We start from the raw sequence: 24,983 nt of genomic DNA, 5'->3' as shown, positions 1-24,983 counted from the left end.
TATCTATTCCCTGTAAATCCACAATATCATTTCCATTCCATTATGATTTTATGGTTATAAATGTACCATTCTTTTTTAGTGAATGTCTTTCATTTTGTATTTATCTTTCCTCTTTTTTTTTTTGGCCAGTCCTGGGGCTTGGACTCAGGGCCTGAGCACTGTCCCTGGCTTCTTTTTGCTCAAGGCTAGCACTCTGCCACTTGAGCCACAGCGCCACTTCTGGCCATTTTTTGTATATATGGTGCTGGGGAATTGAACCCAGGGCCTCATGTATATGAGGCAAGTACTCTTGCCACTAGGCCATATCCCCAGCCCCATCTTTCCTCTTTTTAATTGAACACTTTCTACTAACATTGTTGTGCTTGTTATCTACTGTCCTATTCAAAATTATTATTATTATTATTATTATTATTATTATTATATATTTTTTGGCCAGTCCTGGGCCTTGGACTCAGGGCCTGAGCACTGTCCCTGGCTTCTTCCCGCTCAAGGCTAGCACTCTGCCACTTGAGCCACAGCGCCGCTTCTGGCCATTTTCTGTATATGTGGTGCTGGGGAATCGAACCTAGGGCCTCGTGTATCCGAGGCAGGCACTCTTGCCACTAGGCTATATCCCCAGCCCTCAAAATTATTTTTAATTTCTTATTACCAATTGAAGGTCAAACATAGACTTTAATAATCTTTCATTAATTTCTTCTTTTTTTTTTTTTTTTTTTTTTTTTGGCCAGTCCTGGGCCTTGGACTCAGGGCCTGAGCACTGTCCCTGGCTTCTTCCCGCTCAAGGCTAGCACTCTGCCACTTGAGCCACAGCGCCGCTTCTGGCCGTTTTCTGTATATGTGGTGCTGGGGAATCGAACCTAGGGCCTCGTGTATCCGAGGCAGGCACTCTTGCCACTAGGCTATATCCCCAGCCCTCAAAATTATTTTTAATTTCTTATTACCAATTGAAGGTCAAACATAGACTTTAATAATCTTTCATTAATTTCTTCTTCTTTTTTTTTTTTTTTTTGGCCAGTCCTGGGCCTTGGACTCAGGGCCTGAGCACTGTCCCTGGCTTCTTCCCGCTCAAGGTTAGCACTCTGCCTCTTGAGCCACAGCGCCGCTTCTGGCCGTTTTTTCTGTATATGTGGTGCTGGGGAATCGAACCTAGGGCCTCGTGTATCCGAGGCAGGCACTCTTGCCACTAGGCTATATCCCCAGCCCATTAATTTCTTCTTTGATAAAGTGTCAAATGCTTGTCAGAGATACAATTTGTTCTCTTAAATTCAGGCTTTTACCTTTTTTGTGTATGTGATGCTAAGGAGTGAATGCAGGGCCTTGTGTGTGTTAGGTGTGTTTTGTACCACTGAACTAGATCCCAACCCACGCCTTACCATATCTTTTTAAAGAAGTTGTTTCTTTTTTTGTGTTCTGGTTGTTGGGCTAGAACTCAGGGCCTGGGCACTGTACTTGAACTTTTTTGCTCAAGGCTAGTGCTCTATCACGTGGGCCACAGATCCACTTCTGGCTTTTTGGTAGTTAATTGGAGATAAGCGTCTCATAGGCTTACCTGTTCCAGCTGGCTTTGCACTGTGATCCTCAGATCTCAGCCTCCTCTGTCGTTAGGATCACAAGTGTGAACTACACTGTTTTATGTGATGATCTCTGGCAGGACCATAATATGAGAAGAAATATTTCTTTGCTTTGGATTTCTATTTCCAGGGGGTTGTTGCATCGGACCAATGTTCCAAAGGACATTGTTGATTATATCATCTTTGGCACAGTTATTCAGGAAGTGAAAACAAGCAATGTGGCTAGAGAGGTGAGTAAAGCAGACTTTATAATGTTTAAATAGATTGATAAGAGAATCAATTTGAATTTCAAATAATACTATTTATTAATTAGTTCATTTATTTTTTGCAGGATCCAGCTGAGGTCCTTGCACATGCTAGGCAAATGCTCTACTGTTAGCTACATCCATAGCCCAGAATTTACTTTTTAAAAGCCTTTAAAGTCTTATTTACATCTAATTTAATGTTAACATTAATATGTGTTATTAGCAGTACATTTATTAACATTAATAAGTATTGCTAATTAACATTTGTAAGTGCTTACTATATTTAAAAGAATTATACTGCTCGATACTAGTGGCTTGTGCCCATAATCATAGCTACTCAGGAGGCTAAAATCTAAAGACCTTGATTCAGAGCCAGCCTAGGTAGTCAAATCTGAGAGATCCTTATGTCTAATTAACCAGCAAAAAAGCCAGAACTAGAGGTTTATCTCAAGAAGTAGTACACCAGTGATGAGCAAAAATGCTGATGGAAAGTGTGAGGCCCTGAGTTCAAGCCCTAGTACACCCACAATACTCACATTCACATACACAGACACAATGCTATAAATCAAATGTACAGATTTAGTACATATTTATATTTAACTATAAATCAAATCATTTATTTGAGCAGTTTTAGGAAGTGTTACTTTGTCTCTTGGTTTAGGAAAATAGAAATGATGACAACTTGAGGCCGGTAGTACTTTTAATAATGATAGACATCATGGCTTCTAATTCTACAACTTCAACAGTTTGTAGCTAATGTTATATTTTTATAGTTGGAGGTAGTTTTGCCTGTGCATTGTTCCCATTGACTACAGGGCCACGAGGCAGTTTTTTTTAATAACTATTTCACAAGGGCTTACTTTTACCCTAGTTGGCATACTGCCATGTAGTGTTTGTTCATTGAGCAATGGAGATAATGACGTGTCCCACAGGCATTTCACTGTGGATAGTTCAAACATGCCTCTGGGCTTTCAGTTTGAAAAGTGATTGTTAGAATAAAGTTGTCGACAAAGCTTATTCACATAATGGTTGGTTTATGCTTGTATTTGTGTCAGGTATGGTAGTGAGAGTGATAACTTTCATTGTTAGAGAGAAAAGCAAATGAGCAGGATCAAGATACATTGTATATTGCATATGTGTCTACCTGACCTAGACAAGGGATGGAAAAACAGGTTGTAAGGTATCACAAGAAATGTACACACTGCCCTACTATGTAACTGCACCCTCTTTGCACAACACCTTGTAAAAAAATTATGTTTAATTAATAAAAAAAAAGAATATTTGTCTGTTTTACCATTTTGATTTTGTCTGCCAGTGAGTATTATTACAACTGCTGAAGTCCTGGCACTGCTCAAGCCCTAAGAAAGGAACTGTGTGTTCTTGAGGGGCAGGAATGAATTGAGAACAAAAAGATAATTTTGTTCTTCTCCTAAATGTTTTCTTTTCTTTTGCATGTACACTTTTTGTGAGAGAGGGTCTCTCTGTGTAGCTCAGACTTACCTGGAACTCTCCATTGTAGCCCATGCTGGTCTAGAACTCATGAGTGCCCTGCCTTTGTCTCTTCACCATTTCTGAATGTATCAAATCAGACGTTTCATGAATATACAAAACCATAAAGCTGTTCACAATACATTTAACCTTTATATCCTGAAGCTAAAGTGACTTTTAAAGAGACTTTAAAAAGTGTATGTTTTATCTGTTTCAAAATTTGTATATTTTTATTCTTTCTTAAATCTAAAATCATGGCATTTTCTTGCAGATTTTATTTATTTATTTATTTATTTATTTATTTATTTATTTATTTATTTATTTAGGCCGGTCCTGGGCCTTGAACTCAGGGCCAGAGCACTATCCCTGGCTTCTTTTTGCTCAAGGCTAGCACTCTACCACTTGAGCCACAGCGCCACTTCTGGCCGTTTTCTGTATATGTGGTGCTGAGGAATCGAACCCAGGGCTTCATGTATACAAGGCAAGCACTCTAGCCACTAGGACATAGTCCCAGCCCCCTTTTGCAGATTTTTTTCTGCATGTTTTAGATATGCAAATTTTAACTGTCGATTGACATGGGGTAGTTCCCTCCCTCTCTCCTATACTATTATCTGCCATATTATACTCCATATATATATATATATATACATACACACATATGTATATTTTTATTTATTTATTTATTTATTGCCAGTCCTGGGGCCTGAACTGAGGACCTGAGCACTGTCCCTGGCTTCTTTTTGCTCAAGGTTAGCACTCTGCCAATTGAGCCACAGCGCCACTTTTGGCCTTTTCTGTTTATGTAGTACTGAGGAATCGAACCCAGGGCTTAATGCATGCTAGGCAAGCACTCTACCGCTAAGCCACATTCCCAGCCCTCCAGATAATTTTTGCAGTGGTTACAGGGAAAGATTCAGTTGAGGGAATACTTATGAGAACTTAACTGTAAAATCATAATATAACCCAAAAAACTAATGACTTGTGGGTAAAGAATTTCTTTAGGACTGGTTTCAGATTTAACATAAATATAAAATCCTAATGGCTTCATGAGTTTGCTGAAAGACCTCAGCATATTTCCCTACTTTCCAGCTTAACTAAGCAACCTCTTCCTTTCTCCTTTCTGCATGAGAATTATTAAGACTTTAAATAGAAGCAAGCATGTGGACAAGGGTCACCAGCTACCTTCTATTTAAAACTCCTTCTGACCTGAAGGTCAGTTGGAGCCAAGGGCAGCATGCTATAAAAGCCCTCGTGAGGATCAGGCCATTCCAACTTAAGTGCCCTTTACCTTTGCCCCACTCTAGAGTTCTTCTCTCTGTCCTGAACACCTGCTTCTGGCACCCTTGAGAATTGGTTTAGGCTGAGAGGTTGGCATGCAGTTGTTAGGCAGTAGAGGTTTTGCTTTTTTTTTTTTTTAATTTAAGTAGCCATTGCAAAGGAATTTTAATTCAGCAAGTCATTTTATGAGTACAGTGCATCTTGATCAAAGCCATCCCTTCCACCATTTTCCCCTCATCTCCCCCAATCCTCTCTCTCCTCCATCTTCTAAGCAGTAGTTTCTTTAAAAAAAAAAAAAACTTTTTATGCAGTTTTTAAGCAAAGCCAGTTGGGCGCTTGGGATCAAGCCTGCTTGAAAATACCAAAATAAGATTGTACTGATACACAAAATGAGATTGTACTGTTGTGACACATTTCTATTCCTACAGATGTTAATTAACAGTATAAAAGAACAATACAGAGGGAAAGTGAGAGAAAAATGAGAAAGGGGGTAACAACTATGACAAGAAATGTATTCACTACCTTAGATATATAACTGTAACTCCTCTGTACATCATCTTGACAATAAAAAAGATAAAACATTAATAAATAAAAAATAATAAAAAAGAGCAATACATTATGAAGGTAAATCTAAGGTGAGGAAATTAAGGAAGTTTGTATTCTAAATACTAAATAGATTCAGACCACTAAAAATGAATTCTTGTAATGGAATTTAGAATTTCATAATGAAGGGTGTACAGAGTTAGAAGTCTATTTATTTACAGCAGTGCTGGGGACCAGGGTCCCACAATCTGAGCTTCCCCCCTAGCCATAGAGCTTTAATATTTTTTTCTAAGTTCAGTTGTGTCGAGCACCAGTGGCTCATGCCTGTAATCCTAGCTACTTAAGAGGCTGAGATCTAAGGATAGTAGTTTGAAACCAGCCCAGGCAGGAAAGTCCATGAGACTCTTATCTCCAAATAATCAACCAGAAGTGGAGGTATAACTCAAGTAGTAGAGTTCTGGCCTTGAGCCAGAAAGTTCAGGGACAGCACCCAGGCCCTGAGTTCAAGCCTCAGGACCAGCACATACAACAACAAAGTATAATTGTACCTATGCATTCCTTTTTAAAATGTTTAATTTTATTGTCAAAGTGATGTACAGAGGGGTTACAGTTACATATGTAATGTAGTGAGTACATTTCCAGTCACACTTGCTACCCCCTCCCTCCTATGTATTGCTTACATAGTTATAACATAGAAGCAGTCATTGGTTGATTTTTTTCAACAATTTCTCCACTAAGTAGTATATTTATTGCAAAATAGCTGGGCACAGGTAAGCACATCTGTAACACTAGCTACTCCGAAGGCTGAGCTTTGAAGGACTACAGTTTGGAGCCAGCCCAGGCCAAAAAGTCCTTAAGACACCGTCTCCAAAATAACCAGCAAGAAGCTGAGCTGAAGGCATAGCTCAAGTTGTAGAGCACCTTCCAAATAAGTCCAGATCTGAGTTCAAACTCCAGTACTAGCAACCACAATAACAAAATAGTGTAATAAAACTTAGATGTCCTCACTTGTGTTTTTTGCCAAACTAATGGAGGGCTTCAGTTTTTTTTCTTATGGCCCTTCAAACTGCAAATCGTTTTCATTAAGTTACCTTATGTGTTATGGACCTGGTCAGTTTCCTTTCTTCCAGTTGTGAATTTGTGTGACCCTCATTTATCAGAGGCTCACTTGTGACTCAGGCAATTTTCCAAAATGTCTTTTACTGCTTTGAGTTTCTCTACATTTGGCAAGTCTTTTTGCTTGCTATTTGAGAGAGAGAAAGGCCAACTGGAAGAGAAGGAAGCTTGAGCTTGGTAGTAATCAGGTGGGGATCAGAGTGGGAACTATAAAATCATCAGTTCTTCAGAAATGTCTTCACATTGGTTGTTTTTTGCTCTGCTACTAAGCTTTATAATCCCAGCATGAGAACCTTAAAATACATTTTATCATTCTGTCAACTGAAATTGATTTTTTTTTTTTTTGGTGCCAGTTCTGGGGTTTGAACTCAGCGTCTAGGTGCTATCCCTGAGCTTCTTTTGCTCAAAACTAGAACTCTACCACTTGAGCCATAGCTTCACTTTTGGCTTTTGCTGTTGGAGATAAAAGTCTCATGGAGTTTCCTGTCCAAGATGGCTTCAAACTGTGATCCTCAAATCTCAGCCTCCTGAGTAGCTAGGCACGAGTCATTGGTACCAGGCTCTATTTGAATTACTAGATGAGTTAAAAATCAAATGATATCCTTGAAAAGCTAAGAGATGGAGCTGAAGTAGGAGAGCATTTGAGTAGCCAGCCCAATATTTTGAATCCAAAACCCAGTTCTTCCAAAAGTAAAGAAAAAGAATTTAGATAAGCATAGCATTGTATTATATAAAAGAAACAGACCCCTAGGGAGCTGGGCACAGTAGCATTTGCTTCACATACTAGCTGCCTGGGAAGTTGAGGCAGAATACCAAGTTTGAGGCCAGTCTGGCCAACTTAGCAAGCCCCTGTCTCAAAATAAAAAGGGCTGCAGAGGTAGTTCAGTGAGAGTGTTTGCTAGCATGTGTAAGGCCCTGGGTTCCATTTCCATTGCTGTAAAAACAAAAAGGAAGGGGACCTGCTACCAAGAGTTTGAAGACTACCTGTAAATTCACTCAGTGAATAGATAGAAAATAATCAAACCACTTTTGTGATAGGCTTAATTTTATTGTCTTATAGAATGTTAAAACTTCTTCCTGATTTAAGTAGAGCACAGATGTCACTTATGTGGTGCCTTTTCTTCACAAATGATCACCATTCCTTGTGTTTCTTCAAGGCTGCCCTGGGAGCTGGCTTCTCTGACAAGACCCCTGCTCATACTGTCACCATGGCTTGCATCTCTTCCAACCAAGCCATGACCACAGGTATGTAAGAGTTCATGTGAATTTCCCTTCTTTGCCTTTACCTGATTTTTGAAAAATTAATCTTAATACAAGTTAAATCACCCACCCAAACATCTTTATTTGTGGTTTTTTTTTAAGGTCACATTAAAATTTGGGGATTTTGACAGTGAAACCTCTTTGAACAATTAGAACACACACACACACACACACACACACACACACACACACAGGAAATGACAAGAATATAAAACAGATCCTGTCACGGTTGTGGGTACTAATGGGAGGGGAGAGGGTGAACAGAGGGTGAAAGAGGACAAATATGGTCAATATACTTTATGTGAATGTGTTAAAATGGAACAATGAAACTTACTGAGATCGATTTGGGAAAGAGGAGAGGGGAATAAAGGAAAATGACAAAGGAGATGAGACATATAAAACTGTTCTATACAACTGATGATAACAACAATAACTAAAGAAGAGTTTTGACAGTAGTTCTCAGCATTTTGCTTACTCTCCAAACATGAGGCTCACCACTGCTGATGCACTTTCTCCATCAGAACTAGGCTGACTGCAGCAGGAATTGTCAGCCAGGGCTTCTGGTCTCTAGGAGATTGTTTCAGAACCAAACTTGATGCAGGATAATTTATAGAGAGTGAGGGAAAGGGTGACACTATCCAAAAAGAAATTTACTCTTTACCTGATTTATGTAACTGTAACCCCTCTGTACATCACCTTTATAATAACAATTAGAAAAAAAAATTAAATGTAGAATGTGGCCGAGTGGTAGAGTGCTTGCCTAGCATGCATGAAGCCCTGGGTTCGATTCCTCAGTACCACATGAACAGAAAAAGCCAGAGGTGGTGCTGTAGCTCAAGTGGTAGAGTGCTAGCCTTGAGCAAAAGAAGGTCAGGGCCAGATCTCAGGCCCTGACTTCAAGCCCCAGGACTGGCAAAAAAAAAAGAGAATAGTTTATATCCTGCTGGATTTTAGACCTCAATAGGTCTAATATATAGACCAATAATAGGCTGCTTCCCTATGATGCTGGGATCCTGCGGCCTCCACTACCAGTCCTTCAGCCCTTGTTTTAGAAGGTGCAAATCTTCCATTTCCCCCTATATCCTTGGCACCAGTGCCTGGCCCAGCTATTGTTTTTAATCATTTAAAGAAATTATCTTACAACAACAAAAGCAATACTTGCAAAACTGTTTGGTGTAAGTGAACTGAACACCTCAGGGGGGGAAAGGGGGAGGGGGGAGGGGGGTATGAGGGACAAGGTAACAAACAGTACAAGAAATGTATCCAATGCCTAACGTATGAAACTGTAACCTCTCTGTACATCAGTTTTATAATAAAAACTTAAAAAAAAAAAAAAAGAAATTATCTTGCCAGGTGCCGGTGGCTCATGCCTATAATCCTAGCTACTTAAGAGGCTGAGATCATGGCTCAAAGCTAGCCTGGGCAGAAAAGTCCCTGTAAAACTCTGATCTCCAATAAACCACTCAAAAATTAAAGTGGTGATATGGCTCAAATGGTGGACTGCAAGCCTTGAGCACAAAGAGGCTCAGGGACAGTGCCCAGGCCCTGAGTGCAAGTCCCACAACTGACAAAAAAATCTTGAGTTTACCTACTACACACACACACACACACAAACACTCCTCTGAAAAAATGAAAACTTTAATTACAGATGTCCCAAACAGTAAATTTTTAAGCAATTTTTAAATCAAAGCTTAAATTTCAGAGGTTGGTTATTTTCTGTAAAGATGTTCATTTATGTGTAATCTGTGCCCTGTAGCTGTTGGACTGATTGCCTCTGGCCAGTGTGATGTGGTTGTGGCTGGTGGTGTCGAGTTAATGTCCGATGTCCCTATTCGTCATTCGAGGAAAATGAGGAAAATGATGCTCGATCTCAATAAAGCCAAGACAATGGGCCAGCGACTAACTTTACTCTCTAAATTCAGGTTGAATTTTTTGACACCTGAGGTAAGACTTGGGAGCTTTATGTAAATAGAGATGACTTTCCAGAGTGTCCCATGGCATAGATTAGAATTCAGTACGACAGCATGGACTCAGGCATATTCCAATAGCTAGATTCTCCTGGTTATAGGAAAGGATAGAAGGTGAAGTGGTGGTTAGAAAACTTGAATCTGTGAGCTCATTTTAGAGATGCCTTGCTTATGAGCTTCCCTTGTCTTACCATGTATCCCAGGCCAGCATAAATTTGTTGATATAGGGCTGGGGATATGGTCTAGTGGCAAGAGTGCTTGCCTCGTATACATGAAGCCCTGGGTTCGATTCCCCAGCACCACATATACAGAAAATGGCCAGAAGTGGCGCTGTGGCTCAAGTGGCAGAGTGTTAGCCTTGAGCAAAAGGAAGCCAGGGACAGTGCTCAGCCCGAGTCCAAGGCCCAGGACTGGCCAAAAAAAGAAAAAAAAATTTGTTGATATAAATCCCAACACATGAGTGTTCCACACCTAGTAAATGTTAAATTTTCCAAATAAGGCCAAATCATATAACACCTCTTTACAATGTACCTGCTTCTTGACGTCTTCCACCCTAGCTCCCTGCTGTGGCTGAGTTCTCTACCAGTGAGACCATGGGCCATTCTGCAGACCGACTGGCTGCTGCCTTTGGTGTGTCTCGAATGGAACAGGATGAATATGCATTGCGCTCTCACAGTCTGGCCAAGAAGGCACAGGATGAAGGACACCTTTCTGATGTGGTACCCTTCAAAGTACCAGGTAAAATGAGATTACTTCCTGATACTTATTAGGGAGTTCTGTTCCACTTGCTGCTAAAACTCAAAAAAAAAAAAATCCTAATTGACTTCTAGTGTAATAATTTGATTTCAAAAACACTCAGCCTCTATTTATCTATCTTATCTATCTAAATATCTGACATGGGGCTTGAACTCGGGGCCTGGGTGCTGGCCCTGAGCTCTTGCTCAAGGCTAGCACTGTATCACTTTGAACCACTTCCAGTGCCACTTCCAGTTTTCTGGTGGTTAATAGGAGATAAGAGTTGGACTTCCTTGCCCAAGCTGGCTTTGAACTACCATCTTCAAATCTCAGCCTCTTGAGTAGCTAGGATTACAGGCATGAGCCATCAGTGCCCAGCTTTATTTATTTTTTTTAGTTAGTATCATTGGTATGTGGTATCATTCCTAGTTTTTGTGGGGTTTTTTACATCTGACACCAGGACTCAAAACTCAGTACCTGCTGCTTTTGCCCATTGGCTAGGGCTCTACCAACTGAGCCATGCCTCCAACCTCTATTTTTTTTGCTATTCCTGGGCCTTGGACTCAGGGCCTGAGCACTGTCCCTGGCTGCTTTTTGCTCAAGGCTAGCACTCTACCATTTGAGCCACAGCGCCACTTTCGGCTTTTTCTATATAAGTGGTGCTGAGGAATCAAACCCAGGGCTTCATGTATACAAGGTGTCTATTTTTTTTTTTAATCTGGTTGAGATTGGGAGGATGTCTCATGAACTCTTTTTTACTTGGACTGGCTTTAAACTGCTATCTTCCCAATCTCAGCCTCCCAAGTAGCTACCATTATATGCCTGGCTTCCGCCCTCATTCTCAAACATGGCCTCTCAAGTTTATTTGTTTTTTTTTTAAATAGGTATGTGTGTTTGTATACCTTTAATTTTCTGTTGTTATTATAAAGGTGATAAACAGAGGTTACAGTGACATAAACTGGGTACAAAGTTCATTTCCTTTTGGACAATGTTACACCTTCCCTTGCTCTCTCCCAGTTTTTCCCTCCTGTCACCACCCTGTACTTAAGTTTTTTGGTTTTGTTTTGTTTTTTTTTTTGGCCAGTTCTAGGCCGTGAACTCAGGGCCTGAGCACTGTCCCTGGCCTCTTTTTGCTCAAGGCTAGTACTCTGCCACTTGAGCCACAGCGCCACTTCTGGCCATTTTCTGTATATGTGGTGCTGAGGAATCGAACCCAGGGCCTCATGTATACGACGCAAGCACTCTTGCCACTAGGCCATATTCCCAGCCCTGTACTTGAGTTTCGTAACACAGATAAACCTTAAAAAAAACAAAGTTTAGGGCTGGGGATGTGGCTTAGTGGTAGAGTGCTTGCCTAGCATCTGTGAAGCCCTACCTAGGTTCAATTCCTCAATACCACATAAAAAAGCCAGAAGTGGCACTGTGGCTCAGTGGTAGAGTGTTGGCCTTGAACACAAGAAGCTCAGGGACAGTGCCCAGGCCTTGAGTTCAAGCCTCAGGAGTGGCAAAATAATAATAATAATAATAACAACAACAACAAACTATTAGATACTTTTTTTTTAGATCCTTCCAATACCTTTTAGTTGTTCTTAGTTACTCTATAGTTGTTTTTGTTTTTGTGCTGTTACTGGGGCTTGAACTCAGGACCTCCATGTCTACTTAAGCTTTTTCACTTAAGGTTGAGCCACATCTCTACTTCTAGTTCTTTGCTGGTTAGTTGGAAATAAGAGTCTCATTTTTGTCAGCCTGTACTACCTTCAAACTATGATCCTCGGATCTCAGCCTCTTGAGTATCTAGGTTTACAGGCAGGAATAATCAGCATTCTGCTGCTTTTAGTTCTTATATAAATGCCAATTTCCTGACTCAAGCTGGGGCTCCAGTGGTTCACGCTTGTAATCCTAGATGACTCAGGAGGCTGAGATATAAGGATTTTGTGGTTTGAAACTAGCCTGGGGGGGAGAGTCTGTGAGACTCTAATCTCCAATTGACCCAAAGATTCTGATTCATATAGAATAGCCAAGTATGAATTAATGTATTAAGAAAATAGAATTTTTTTTTGGTGTTGCTCTTGGGTCACTGCTCTACAGAATTGTTTTTTAATTAAACTATCTGGCTTCCCAAAAGTCTTCAGGATTTTATTTGAAATTTAATCATACCTTGGAAATATAAACGGCTTTCTTTTGGAGACAGGACTGCAGCTTGGTAATAGAGCTCTTGCCTAGTCTACACAAGACCCCAGGTTGGATCCTTAGCAGTGGAACAAAGAAAGGCTTTCTTGTAGTAAAAAAATCATTTGTTCTAGTAAATAAATTTTATTTGTTTTAAAGCATTCTCTGGAGAAGATAATACACTGCCTAAGCATTTTAGAGTTAAAAGAAGTTCATATTTTTATAGGAAAAGAAACAGTGACCAAAGATAATGGCATTCGTCCTTCCTCACTGGAACAAATATCCAAACTAAAACCTGCATTCGTCAAGCCCTATGGCACAGTAACAGCTGCAAATTCTTCTTTCCTGGTAACTATCAGTGCTTTTTGTGCTTATAGGGAGCTCTCTCCCCAGTGGTTTGGTTGTCTGTTTTTGAGACAAAAATCTCACAAGGAAGTCTAGATTGGCCTTAAAACTCTGATCCTCTTGCTTTAAAGCCTCCTCAGTAACTGGCATTCCAGGTGTGTGCCTCCATGCCTGTACATATTACTAATTAACATATTAGTATACTGAAAATAACTTAATTATGGATATCATCACTTTGTTCCCATACTTTATGCCCATACTATTATATACAGGTTGTTAACTTACAAAAACGTTGTAGAATGTAATAGAACTTATTCTGGTTTTGCACAGTGTGTAGAGTAGCTCCTTTTCTTTTTGATTGTGAATTTTGGTGTCAGCAGCTCTTTCTTTTTTTGAAGTAATGGTAAAGGGCTTTTTTAAACCAGTGGTACCTCTTTCCCCCCTACTTCTTGTCATTCAAAATTGGTGTTTGGGGTATAGTCCAAAGAAGTAAAGCTGTGATTTTAATGTTTTCATCAGTCTGTTCCCCCCCCCTGCCCCGCCCAATCTCTTCCATGGGTTGGCCTGTTGTATTGTCTATATGAAATCACCCAGAAGCCATGGGTAGGAAGCAGCTGAGAAACAGCACAGAAAATGTAAAGATAAATAAGTTAAATAGAGTGTTGTGGGTTTTTTTAGAAATTCATAAAATTCTTAATTTTCTGTGCCAGAAGCAAAAACCTTTGTCTTAAGTTAATTATGGATACATATTTCTTTTCCATTTTTTCAGTCGTGGTGCTTGAACTCAGGGCCTGGGCACTGCCCCTGAGCTCTTTTAGTTCAAGGCTAGTACTCTACTGCTGAGAGCCACAGCACCACTTCCAGCTTTTTTATGTAGTATTGAGGAACTGAACCCAGGGCTTTGTGCATGCTGGTTTTCTGGTGGTTAATTGGAGATAAGGGTTCCATGGGAACTTTTCTGCCCAGGCTGGCTTTGAACTGCCATCCTCAGATCTAAGCCTCCTGAGTAGCTAGGATTACAGGTGTGAGCCACTGGTGCCTGGCTTAGGGATACATATTTCTAAAGTTATCTCTTCCTCCATTTTGAAAATTATAGGTTTTGAATACTTTCTTCTAATTTTGTCTTCCATGAAAGTGTTAGTGTATGTGTTTGAATTGTGATTTAATAATGGATAAATTAAGTAAGTTTGTTAATATCATTTCTTAAGTAAAATGAGTGAGCAGGCTCAGGAACAAGGCTTAGAAGATGATTGCCAAGAGAAGTCAGCCACAAGAAACATGAACATTTTTTTTTCTGGTTCATTTCAGACTGATGGTGCTTCTGCAATGCTGATTATGGCAGAAGACAAAGCTCTGGCCCTGGGTTATAAGCCAAAAGCATATTTGAGGTAAAGTAAATGCTTCAGTAGAATGCCTCTGATTTCATTGTTTTAATACTGAAGCTAACCCCACTCTGTTCTTTACCTAGGGATTTTGTGTATGTATCCCAGGATCCAAAAGATCAGCTATTACTTGGGTAGGTAGTAGTATATTATGTATCCCTGGGCTTTCATCAAAAGTGCTTGCCAGATTTTAAAGGCTATTAAATCCTAAATTCCTAATTTATGTGGTGGGATTTTCTTTTTTTGCTTTTTGTCAGTTGTGGGTTTTGAACTCAGCACCAGGGCTCTGTGCCTGAGCCCTTTTGCTCAAGGCTAGCGCTCTAACACTTGGCGCCACAGTTCCATTTCGTTTTCTGGTGGTTAGCTGGAGATGAGAGTCTCTTGGACTTTCCTGCCCAGTGATTCTCAGATCTCAGTCTCCTGAGTAGTTAGGATTACAGGCATGAGCCACCAGTGCCTGGCTTGTGGGATTTGTTTTTTAAGTAATAATATCCTTTTTTGGGGTATGCTATAGTTCTAGATTTTTTTTTCCATTTTTCCCTCGTACATTTTTGGTTCTTTTTGTTGTTTTTGCTTTTTCTAAGAGACCAGGACTCAAACTCCCTCCTTTACACTCATTGGCAGATACACTACCCCCTGAGCCAGGCCTCCACACCCCTCCTTGAACATTCTTTACTCACTTGTTGTATGCATACAACTTTATTCTTTTTTTTTTTTTTTGGCCAGTCCTGGGCCTTGGACTCAGGGCCTGAGCACTGTCCCTGGCTTCTTCCCGCTCAAGGCTAGCACTCTGCCACTTGAGCCACAGCGCCGCTTCTGGCCGTTTTCTGTATATGTGGTGCTGGGGAATCGAACCTAGGGCCTCGTGTATCCGAGGCAGGCACTCTTGCCACTAGGCTATATCCCCAGCCCATTCTTTTATTATTCTTTTTTCTTTTCTTTTTTTTTTGACAGGCTGGGGGGCTTGAACTCAGGGACTGGGCACTATCCCTGAGTTTCTTTTGCTCAAGGCTAGCACTCTACCACTTGAGCCACAGTGCCACCACCTTCTGTTTATGTGGTACTGAGGAATCAAACCCAGGGCTTCACGCATGCTAGGCAAGCACTGTACCACTAAGCCACATTCCCAGCCCTATAGCTTTATTCTTTTTTCGTTAAGATACCAAAGCATTTCTTTTCATATTGCTATACATACTGTTATAATCTTTTTTTCCCTTTCCTTTTTTTTGTATGCTGAGGATTGAACCCAGGGCCTCACTTAAGTGAACAGTGCTGTACACTGATCACATCCTACCCACACTATCTTCTTTAATGGCCTTTCATACTTAGATGATTTCCCTCCCCCACAGGGTGCTAGCCTCAATGGCTTCCATTATGACCTTGAGACTAGCCAAGCCTTTTCCCATATCTTACCATTCTGGGTTTTTTTGCTGTTTACATTAACATTAATTATTTGCTTTATCCTCAACTTGCCAATATAAATTTAATGAGGACAGAGGGCATGCCGTTCAGTTCATATTATATATCTAACACTTAACCAATATTTGTGAAGTAGAATTAATTGAGTAAGTATAAAATCAGTTTGGGGAGTTTGAAGGAACTTAATAAGCTAAAAATTAAAGTTTAGTTGAGTGTGGTGATCCATGCCTATAATCCCCGTGCTAGGAGGGTAAGACATGGGGGATCACAAGTTCCAAGTCAGCTGGGTCCCCATAAACAGACCCTGTTTCCAATAATAATAATAACAACCACAACAATTTTAAGACACTACTTTTTTTTTTCAGACCAACATATGCTACTCCAAAAGTTCTAGAAAAGGCAGGATTAACCATGAATGATATTGATGCATTTGAATTTCATGAAGCCTTCTCAGTAAGTCATCTGAAGGGACTGTGCTCTTTAAAAATGTACTCCATGTTTGTGGGGAGTAGGGGTTTGTATTTTAAGTATTAAACCACATTGTGGGCAGTATTAGCAACTGAAACATATCTTTTTTGGAATAGCGTGTAAACATTTGGAGATGTAACAATGAGTACCTCCTACCCCCATAAAATTAATGTAAGTCAATAAAAATTGTTTTTAAAATTTTAAATGAATGAATGAATGAAAAATAGCTTTTGAGGCTGACTTTTAGAGGCCCCTCAAAAGTACTAAATTACTTCTTTAGGAAAATTTCATTGACAACTGACTTAAAGATTTGTCTAACCAGATCTACACTAAAAGAAACCGTAGAAGAGCATTAATAACAGGGCTCTTCTTAAATTATTTTTCCTTCTAGGGTCAGATTTTGGCAAATTTTAAAGCCATGGATTCTGATTGGTTTGCACAAAACTACATGGGTAGGAAAAGCAAGGTAAGTTCTAATTTTTAAAAACGTACTTGAATTTCCAAAGCATGTTAATATTTCAAGCTTAGATATTTACTGGTAAGAATATGAAAGGGGCCAGGCGCAGTGTAATCTTAGCTACTCAGGAGGCTGAGATCTGAGAACCGCACCTCAAAGCCAGTCCCAGCCCTAGCCTCAGCAGGAAAATCGTTGAGATTCTTTTTTTTTTTTTGGCCAGGCATGGGGCTTAACTCTGGGCCTGAGCTCTTCAGCTCAAGTCTAGTGCTCTACCGCTTGAGCCACAGCGCCACTTCCTGTTTTTCTGGTGGCTCATTGGAGATAAGCATCTCATGTACTTTCCTGCCTAGGCTGGCTTAAGAACCACGATCCTCAGATCTCAGCTTCCTCAGTAGCTAGGATTACAGGTGTGAGTCACTGGCACCTGCCTATTTTTTTTTTTTTTTCCTGGTTCTGGGGCTTGAACTCTGGATGTAGGTGCTGTTCTTGAGCTTCTTCTTCTTCTTTTTTTTTTTTTTTGCCAGTCCTGTGCCTTGAACTCAGGGCCTGAGCACTGTCCCTGGCTTCTTTTTGCTCAAGGCTAGCACTCTGCCACTTAAGCCACAGCGCCACTTCTGGCCATTTATCTATATATGTGGTGCTGGGGAATCGAACCCAGGGCTTCATGTGTACGAGGCAAGCACTCTTGCCACTAGGCCATATTCCCAGCCCGCACCTGCCTATTTTTAAAGTCTAGTTAAACCTAGACTCTGCTTTGCAGTAAACTTAGGTGTGATGTGTCTAGATTCGTGTTTTTTCAAGCTGGGGATGTGGCATAGTGGAAGAATGCTTGCCTAGCATGCATGAAGCCCTGGGTTCAATTCCTCAGCACCACATAAACAGAAAAGGCTGGGAGTGGTGCTGTGTGGCTCCAGTGGTGGTAGAATGCTAGCCATGAGCAAAAAGAAGGCCGGGGGCAGTGCTTGGGCTCTGAGTTCAAGCCCTAGGACTTGCAAAAAAAAAAAAAAAAAAGATTAGTGTTGTTTTTTTTTTCCCTTTTGTATCTTTCACTTCCTGGACCAAGAGCTTAGCTGCTTCATCTGTTGCGTAACTTGCCCTTACATTTCATCTTTACTTTTATGGGAACCAGGTTGGCTTGCTTCCTATGGAGAAGTTTAATATCTGGGGTGGATCGCTGTCTCTGGGTCACCCATTTGGAGCCACGGGCTGCCGGCTGGTCATGGCAGCTGCCAACAGATTGCGGAAGAATGGAGGCCAGTATGGCTTAGTGGCTGCCTGCGCAGCTGGAGGGCAGGTATGTTTGTTAGTTGTAATTTAAGGTATTCTTAAGGCCTTACTGTTGATGACAGCAAAAAAGAAAGCAGCTTATTTTGTGGGAGTATAACAATGTTAATTCTGATAATACTTTGAAAAGAAAATCTATTTAGGTCCAAGCTTCTCCCCCCCCTAAATTAATGTTAACATTTTTTGTTCATAAACAAAGTGTAAAATCAGGGCTGGGAATATGGCCTAGTGGCAAGAGTGCTTGACTTGTATACATGAAGACCTGGGTTCGATTCCCCAGCACCACATATATAGAAAATGGCCAGAAGTGGTGCTGTGGCTCAAGTGGCAGAGTGCTAGCCTTGAGCAAAAAAAAAGAAGCCAGGGACAGTGCTCAGGCCCTGACTGACTCCAAGGCCCAGGACTGGCCAAAAAACAAAAAACAAAGTGTAAAATCATAGGTTTGAAAGACAGAGCTTTTCCTGAGAGACTTTGAAACAATAGGGGTCTATTTATAAGTTTTGAAATCATAATCAGGAACTCTTGTGTATGTGCTGGTGTTCGAACCCAGTGCCTCACACATGCTAGACAAGCACTCTACTACTGAGCTATATGTTCACCCAGAAATGCTTTCTGACCTGTGTAACTACATCTACAGAAAACCTTGGTCATTTATAACAAAAGCCTTACCTCTGCGCCTAGCCCTGGGAGAGAGACAACGCATACACAACACTGTCCATAGTGCAGAGTCCACGTGGCTGCTGTCCTTTGGATTTAAATGTCTGAGTGTAAATAGCCTAGATGTTTTTATGGATGAATGATAATACCCAGTCTTTCTTCTAGAAGATTATAGTATGTATAGTGAGTGAAGATATGATGATCTGAGAAACTAGATTAAACTCCACACTGGTTTATCAAACGCTAGGATGAGTGGCAGCATGATTAGGGAACCAGAAGAAGAATGCATTGGGTCAGAATTTTTGTACTGTGTATTTTAGGATGCTTACCACGTCCACTGGATTTCATCAGCACAAAGTCCCCACGCCTCCCCTCCCCCATATATACTCAGAGTAGAAATAACCAGAAATATCTCCACATGTTCTAATGTCCTCAGGGAAAAATCAGGGATAAAACCTCCTTTAGCTGAGGCCGAGATCATTCACGTTAGAGCATTCAAACAATGATTTTTTTTTTTATAGTCTTACTATGTAGTCCAGGCTGTCCTCAAGCTCTTGACATTTCTGCTTCACCCTCCCAAGTACTGAGATTATAGGCATGTATCACCAGGCCTAGCTTAAAACACTGTACTTTAAAGTTGGAGGAGGGTTCTACCTTATTATGTGCCTGTAGGATAACTCCAAGTCAGTCTGTTTTTTCTATCCTTGTTGTTTTTGTTTGCTTAGGCTTGTAAAGTACTTAACTTGCTTGTTTTGAACTACAGTGTATACTAGCTTGAGCATAGAGACCACATAGCAAATCATTAAATTTACACAGTGTTCAACTTGGTGCCTTACAAGTAATAGTTTGTCTTTTTTTTTAAGGGGAAAAAACACACTTTATTGGCACCCATGAGTTGTATGGAGTAGGGGTTCATTGTGATATTTCTATACATGCATAAAATGTGCCCTGATCAAATTTCCCCTTGATCACTTTCCCTTTTCCCTACTCCCCCATGAATAGTAGTTTCTTAATAAGTACTGGTAGGAATTGAATTGAACTGAGAAGCTGACTGTCTATACTAGTTTAAATCAGAGTGGAACTAGTATACATCAATCACTGCATTCCCTGAGTACATAGCCCTGCCTGTATAACCCTTCAGATCACTGATGTGGCCATTACTGAAGAGGGGTGGAACCTAGGCTTTGGAGTCATCTGGACCTGTTTCTGATTCTGGCCTTGTTAGTAGCTTTGAGATTTGGATGAATGACTTAACCTTTTGAAGCCTTAATTTGGGAGCTGAGAATATGATTCAATGAAAGTATTGCATAGCATGCATGAGGCCCTGGGTTTAATTTTTTAGCACCACACAAGTGATGATGATGATGATGATGATGATGATGATGATGATGATGATGATAATGATGATAACAACAACCTTTATAGAGTATCTTCCAGAAATCAGGCTTCTAGACAGTCTAGGAATGTATGTATCCATATATATTTACTAGTGTTTATACACCAATATAGGTGCACGTATATATATACTGTATGCTATCTGATAAACTTTTGAAGTAGACATTGCGAGCCTTATTTTAAGAGAAAAATTGAGGTTCCAAATAGCTCATAACTTTTTTCCTTTTTTTTTTTTTTTTTTTGGTTGTTGTTGGTGGTGGTTATGGGGCTTGAACTCAGGTCCTGGGCACTCTCCCTGAGCTTTTTCACTCAAGGCTAGCACTCTATTACTTTGAACCACAGCGCCACTTCTGGTTTTTTTTGATGGTTAATTGGAGATAAGAGTCTCATGGACTTTTCTGCTAGAGCTGGATTTGAACCATGATCCTCTGATCTCAACCTCCTGAGTAGTTTAGGATTACAGGCATGAGCCACCAGTCCACAGCTAGCTCATAACTTTCCATGAGCACACAGTAGCAGAGTGGCAGAGCCAGGATCAGACTTCAAAGCCTGTCCTTTAACCACTGGTCTCTGTTGCCTCTCTCCTGGCTGGCTTCTTGCCTTTCATTGCTCTAACCGAACTTCTTTTCTTTTGTAGGGCCATGCTATGATTGTAGAAGCTTATCCGAAGTGATTGATCTAGAAGAGGAAACCTGGTTTCTGTGCAGCACTTGCACTGGGCAATGCCATTTCAATGCATTACTAAGTGACACCTGTAGTTCCTAGATCCTCATAGGAAAATGATATTTGTGGCCTTCTGTTGAATACTTTGCAACTAAGCCTTGCCAGTGTTCTGAGCTTTTCAGTAATCACAGCTTACTGTTCTTTCAGGGATTTCTAAGTTACCAGATATCACACAGATATGTTAAGCATCTGTTTTTGATCTCTTGTCATTGGACACTAAACAAGTGGTTGCAGTTCGGAAAAGAGGTAGCTGATATTTGGAACCATCTTTATAACATTTGCAAATTGTAGACTTGTTCCTATCTGTGTCCTAAAGATAATTATTTTCTTTAAAGTACAAACCAATGTGCCTATATTAATTATAGAAAATAATTCATAATCTAAACATCACTGAAAACTTTAAATGTTTAGATATAAGAACACCATGTTGGTCAACCCTAATAAAGTAGAGAAGTATTGGAGAACTCTGTCTCTTTTTTTCTTTAATTTTTTTTAATTGTTATTATAGGGGGCTGGGAATATGGCCTAGTGGTAAAGTGCTCGCCTCCTATACATGAAGCCCTGGGTTCGATTCCTCAACACCACATATATAGAAAAAGCCGGAAGTGACACTGTGGCTCAAGTGGTAGAGTGCTAGCCTTGAGCAAAAAAAGAAATCAGGGACAGTGCTCAGGCCCAGAGTTCAAGCCCCAGGCTTGGCAAAAAAAAAAGTTATTATAGGCGCTGGGAATCTGTCCTTGCAGTAGAGTGCTAGCCTAGCATACATGAAGCCTTGGGTTCAATTCCTCAGCACCACATATACAGAAAAGGCTGGAAGCAGTGCTGTGGCTCAAATGCTAGAGTGCTAGCCTTGAGCAAAAGGAAGCCAGGGACAGTGCTCAGGCCCTGAGTTCAAGCCCCAAGACTGGGGAAAAAAAGTATTACAAAGGTGATATACAGAGGGGTTACAGTTACATAAGTCAGATAATGAGTGTACTTCTTTTTGGACAGTGTCACTTCTTCCCTCACTCCCAGTCTCATTTTTATTAAAGAAAGTGGATGGTTCTCTTGATATTGAGGCATGAAGACCTGCCTGCTTCTACAGCTCTGGCCTCTCAGAGGCTAGAACAACTATGAGGCATAGAGACAGCATAGTGACTGTAGTAAGTTGAAAGCGTAATTGAATCCAGTTATAGAAATACTTGAACCACTTTATCCACAACTACAATATGCATGCAAATTAAGTGAAGATGAAGTATTTATAAGAACAATATTTTCCATGGCATGTGATAGTATATTCATTTTTATTTTGACAGAAAATGTTCCCATTTTATAAAAGTATCCATAGACTATATAATTTAAAAAGACTGCAACAAATCTAAGTCATTGATATAGCTCAACATTTTCACAGAAGTCTCATTTTCTCTTGTAGATTTGGTTAATTCAGCCAGTTTCCTTGTCTTCTGAAAACTTTTCTTTTTTTATTTGTTTTGTTTTTTTTCCCAGTCCTGGGGCTTGAACTCAGGGCCTAAGCACTGTCCCTGGCTTCTTTTTTTTTTTTTTTGGCCAGTCCTGGGGCTTGGACTCAGGGCCTGAGCACTGTCCCTGGCTTCTTTTTTTGCTCAAGGCTAGCACTCTGCCACTTGAGCCACAGTGCCACTCCTGGCCATTTTCTGTATATGGGGTGCTGGGGAATCGAACCCAGGGCCTCATGTATATGAGGCAGGCACTCTTGCCATATCCCCAGCCTCTTGAGAATTTTTCTTAAAATTTACTCCTATATGTCTAGTCTTAGCCTGATCCTGTCACTTTCAGAGGTCAGTGCTTGTGGCCAGACATGGTGATTCACATCTGTAATCACAGCACTTGGAAAGCTGAAACAGGAGGATTTCAGTTTTGAGGTCAGTTTGGGCTACATAGCAAGAACCTGTGTCCAAAAACTAAAATAGAAAAGTAAACAAAAAACAGTCACTACACACACTCTGTTTTCCTTAAGTGTTGTCAGTCACTGGTACATTTCTTTCCATTAAAAAAATACATAATGAGGACTGGGGTATGACTCAAGTGGCAGAACACTTGTCTAGCAAGTCCCAGGCCTGAGTTCAAGTTCAGTATGAGTTCAAATTCAATATCACAAAAAAATAGATAATGAAGTTCTTTCAAATGTCCTTGGATCAATCCCCTCTTTATGCATACATAAAACATATGGATATTAAAAAATTAAAGAGAAACCAATTAAGTTGGACTTTAAGCCTTGAAAAGAGACAAATTTCATCCTTCTCCAATGTTTGGAAGATCAGCAGTTTCTGTCAGTTAGTCATCTTTTCTTCATAACTATCAAAAAGAAATAACAAAATAAATCACTACATAGTTAAGACATTTGTACCCATTCTACCTATAATATGTACTGCAGGTGAGTTAAAACGTGGCAGGCAGTTTTGCTTGCAGTAATTTTGAACTCTTAGTTTTTACTGCAAAGGCAGGCTTACGCATTAGATCCTTGGGTAGCTTTAGCTGGGTTTTCATGCTATTCTTGCTTGGGTATTTGAGGGATGGGGAGAAGTGGGCTGCAAGAGAAACCAGTGTGACTAATAGCAATAAAAAGCCTTCCTTTACCAAGGGCTGGGCTGTGGGAGGGGAGAAGAGGGGGGTGGGGGAATTCCCCAGATCTTCATTTCCTCAGTGGAGGAAGGAACAGGTGGCTGTGTGGTTCACCCTAAAGTGCCTTCCTTTCCTGCAGAAGAACCCACTCTGAGGCTTGGGACTGCAGAACTTGTTTGCCCAAGTTCTACAGGCTGCCCGTCCACATTCAGACACCAAGCCCACCATGGAACGTGGCTTAAGTCGAAGGTCTTTCAGGATAGTTTACAACTTGGTAGTACGAAGAGGGGTTGTGAGTTTGGCCCAGGTTTGTTGATGTGCCTTCTGCTCTGAGGCCCATGTAGAAACAGCCACTCTTTGGGCTGGGCTAGGTCTGCGAAGAGGAGCTGGTGACCAGAACCTGGCCGGGAGGGAGGGGCCCTGTCACACTGGCCTCACTCCATGCTGTTCTTGAGAAAGCTGGCTCACCTCTTTTTCACTTCTGCCTTTGTTGTGTTCCAGGTACAAGTTTCATTTGTGGCCTAGGAAGAGGTGGAAAGGCCCAGTTATAGGTAATCATCACAGTCAGCCCCTATTCAACATGAAGAGCTTGTATCCATTTTCATCATCACACCTGCCCTCCTCCTGGGCTTTCTTTGGTCATCCCAGGAACTCTGCCTTCAACTACATCGGTCCCATGAGAACCGTTCTATCCTTTGCCTTCAGATGTTGGCCTGAGTTTTAGGTGAGGGAAACGAGAGACAAGAGCATTATCAGACATTCAGGTTGAGGTCAGGAACCTGAGAATCCATTTGTAACTGCTCTGGCTGGCCTGCCCCTCCATGGTTATGGAGCACTGGAACCTGAAACCTGCTCATGCTAAGAAACTCCCCCCTTCTAGCTGTGCCCATCTCTGAGGAATGAGGGAGCACCTGAGCTATTGAGACAGGAAGCCAACACTCACCAGGGTAATGGCAGAGTTGGGGAACTGGGTGCGACAGAAGTGTTTGCGTAAAGCCTCTTGCACCTGTGGGAGAGGTAAGTACCCCAGTTATGCCAGCTAGATCCTGTACTTCCGACTGCCAGGCAGCAAGGAGTCAGCTCAAGCGGACTCACCTTCTTGTCTGAGAGACAACCGAACACTAAGATGAACACACCCTGCAAAGTGGGACATGGGGAATCACAGGTCAAATCAAGGAAGAACCAACGCAAATCAACTCCTCCTCCTCCTCTTCTTCTTGGAGCCCTGGGTCTTTGATCTAATCCATGTCCTGAAGTTTCCAGCTCCGTTTTTCTATACATTAGCACCCTCAAGGCCTAGAATTCATTCCAAGTGCTTTTTTCAAAAATTGTTATTGTTAACAAGGAGGCTATCAGGAGATTGGGTCCTTCTGGGCACCAGTGACTCACACCTGTAATCCTAACTACTCAGGTGACAGATCTGAGGACTGAGGTTTGAAGCAAGCCCAAGAAGGAAAGCCCATGAGACTCTTTTTCTCTGCAGTTAAGCGTCAAAAAGCCAAAAGTAGAGATGTGGCTCAAATGGTAGAACACTAAGCTTGAGCAAAAAAACTAAGGCTAAGGTCCCACTATTGGCATACCTACACACCCACACATACACCCACTGCCCCCGCCACCCCCCCCCCCCCCGCAACAGATACTAGGTCCTGACCATTTTCTGATAGCACAAAGTCAGGTACTATTTGACAATTAAAAAACTGAAGGTTAGAGAGGTTATATCGTTTGTTCAAAGTGATCCAGCTAGGCAGTGGAGGAACTGGAATCTATACCTAAGCCTTCTAGAATTCCTGAGCCTATGTCTTTGTTGTTGTTGATGTGTGTGCTCTACCTTACTATATCCTTAAGAAATGACCAACCAGTACAAAAGTACTGAAAGTCAGTAAGAAAGTCAACCAGTACCT

General features: G+C 41.0%; 2 protein-coding genes across 2 annotated transcripts in view; one reads left to right on the top strand and one right to left on the bottom strand.

Annotated features, from left to right (window-relative positions):
* Positions 1-20,963, top strand: part of Hadhb (hydroxyacyl-CoA dehydrogenase trifunctional multienzyme complex subunit beta) — a 35,618-nt gene extending 14,655 nt beyond the window's left edge. The window contains exons 6-16 of the mRNA XM_048353287.1: positions 1,702-1,801; positions 7,399-7,486; positions 9,258-9,445; positions 10,026-10,206; positions 12,599-12,720; positions 14,026-14,105; positions 14,186-14,233; positions 15,884-15,971; positions 16,378-16,452; positions 17,573-17,737; positions 20,417-20,963. Of these exons, the coding sequence (XP_048209244.1) occupies positions 1,702-1,801; positions 7,399-7,486; positions 9,258-9,445; positions 10,026-10,206; positions 12,599-12,720; positions 14,026-14,105; positions 14,186-14,233; positions 15,884-15,971; positions 16,378-16,452; positions 17,573-17,737; positions 20,417-20,452 (1,171 nt within the window). The 3' untranslated portion in view covers positions 20,453-20,963. The remainder of the gene's footprint in view (positions 1-1,701; positions 1,802-7,398; positions 7,487-9,257; positions 9,446-10,025; positions 10,207-12,598; positions 12,721-14,025; positions 14,106-14,185; positions 14,234-15,883; positions 15,972-16,377; positions 16,453-17,572; positions 17,738-20,416) is intronic.
* Positions 20,964-22,851: 1,888 nt separating this feature from the next.
* Positions 22,852-24,983, bottom strand: part of Adgrf3 (adhesion G protein-coupled receptor F3) — a 29,177-nt gene continuing 27,045 nt past the window's right edge. The window contains exons 11-14 of the mRNA XM_048353285.1: positions 24,178-24,219; positions 24,026-24,088; positions 23,551-23,603; positions 22,852-23,048 (exon numbers count right to left, since the gene is read on the bottom strand). Coding sequence (XP_048209242.1) covers positions 23,009-23,048; positions 23,551-23,603; positions 24,026-24,088; positions 24,178-24,219 — 198 coding nt within the window. The 3' untranslated portion in view covers positions 22,852-23,008. The remainder of the gene's footprint in view (positions 23,049-23,550; positions 23,604-24,025; positions 24,089-24,177; positions 24,220-24,983) is intronic.

The sequence above is a fragment of the Perognathus longimembris genome, chromosome 8 (genome assembly GCF_023159225.1).
Source record: "Perognathus longimembris pacificus isolate PPM17 chromosome 8, ASM2315922v1, whole genome shotgun sequence".
Taxonomy (NCBI): domain Eukaryota; kingdom Metazoa; phylum Chordata; class Mammalia; order Rodentia; family Heteromyidae; genus Perognathus; species Perognathus longimembris.
The sequence above is the reverse complement of the archived record's forward strand: the minus strand, read 5'-3'. Positions and strand labels throughout refer to the sequence as shown.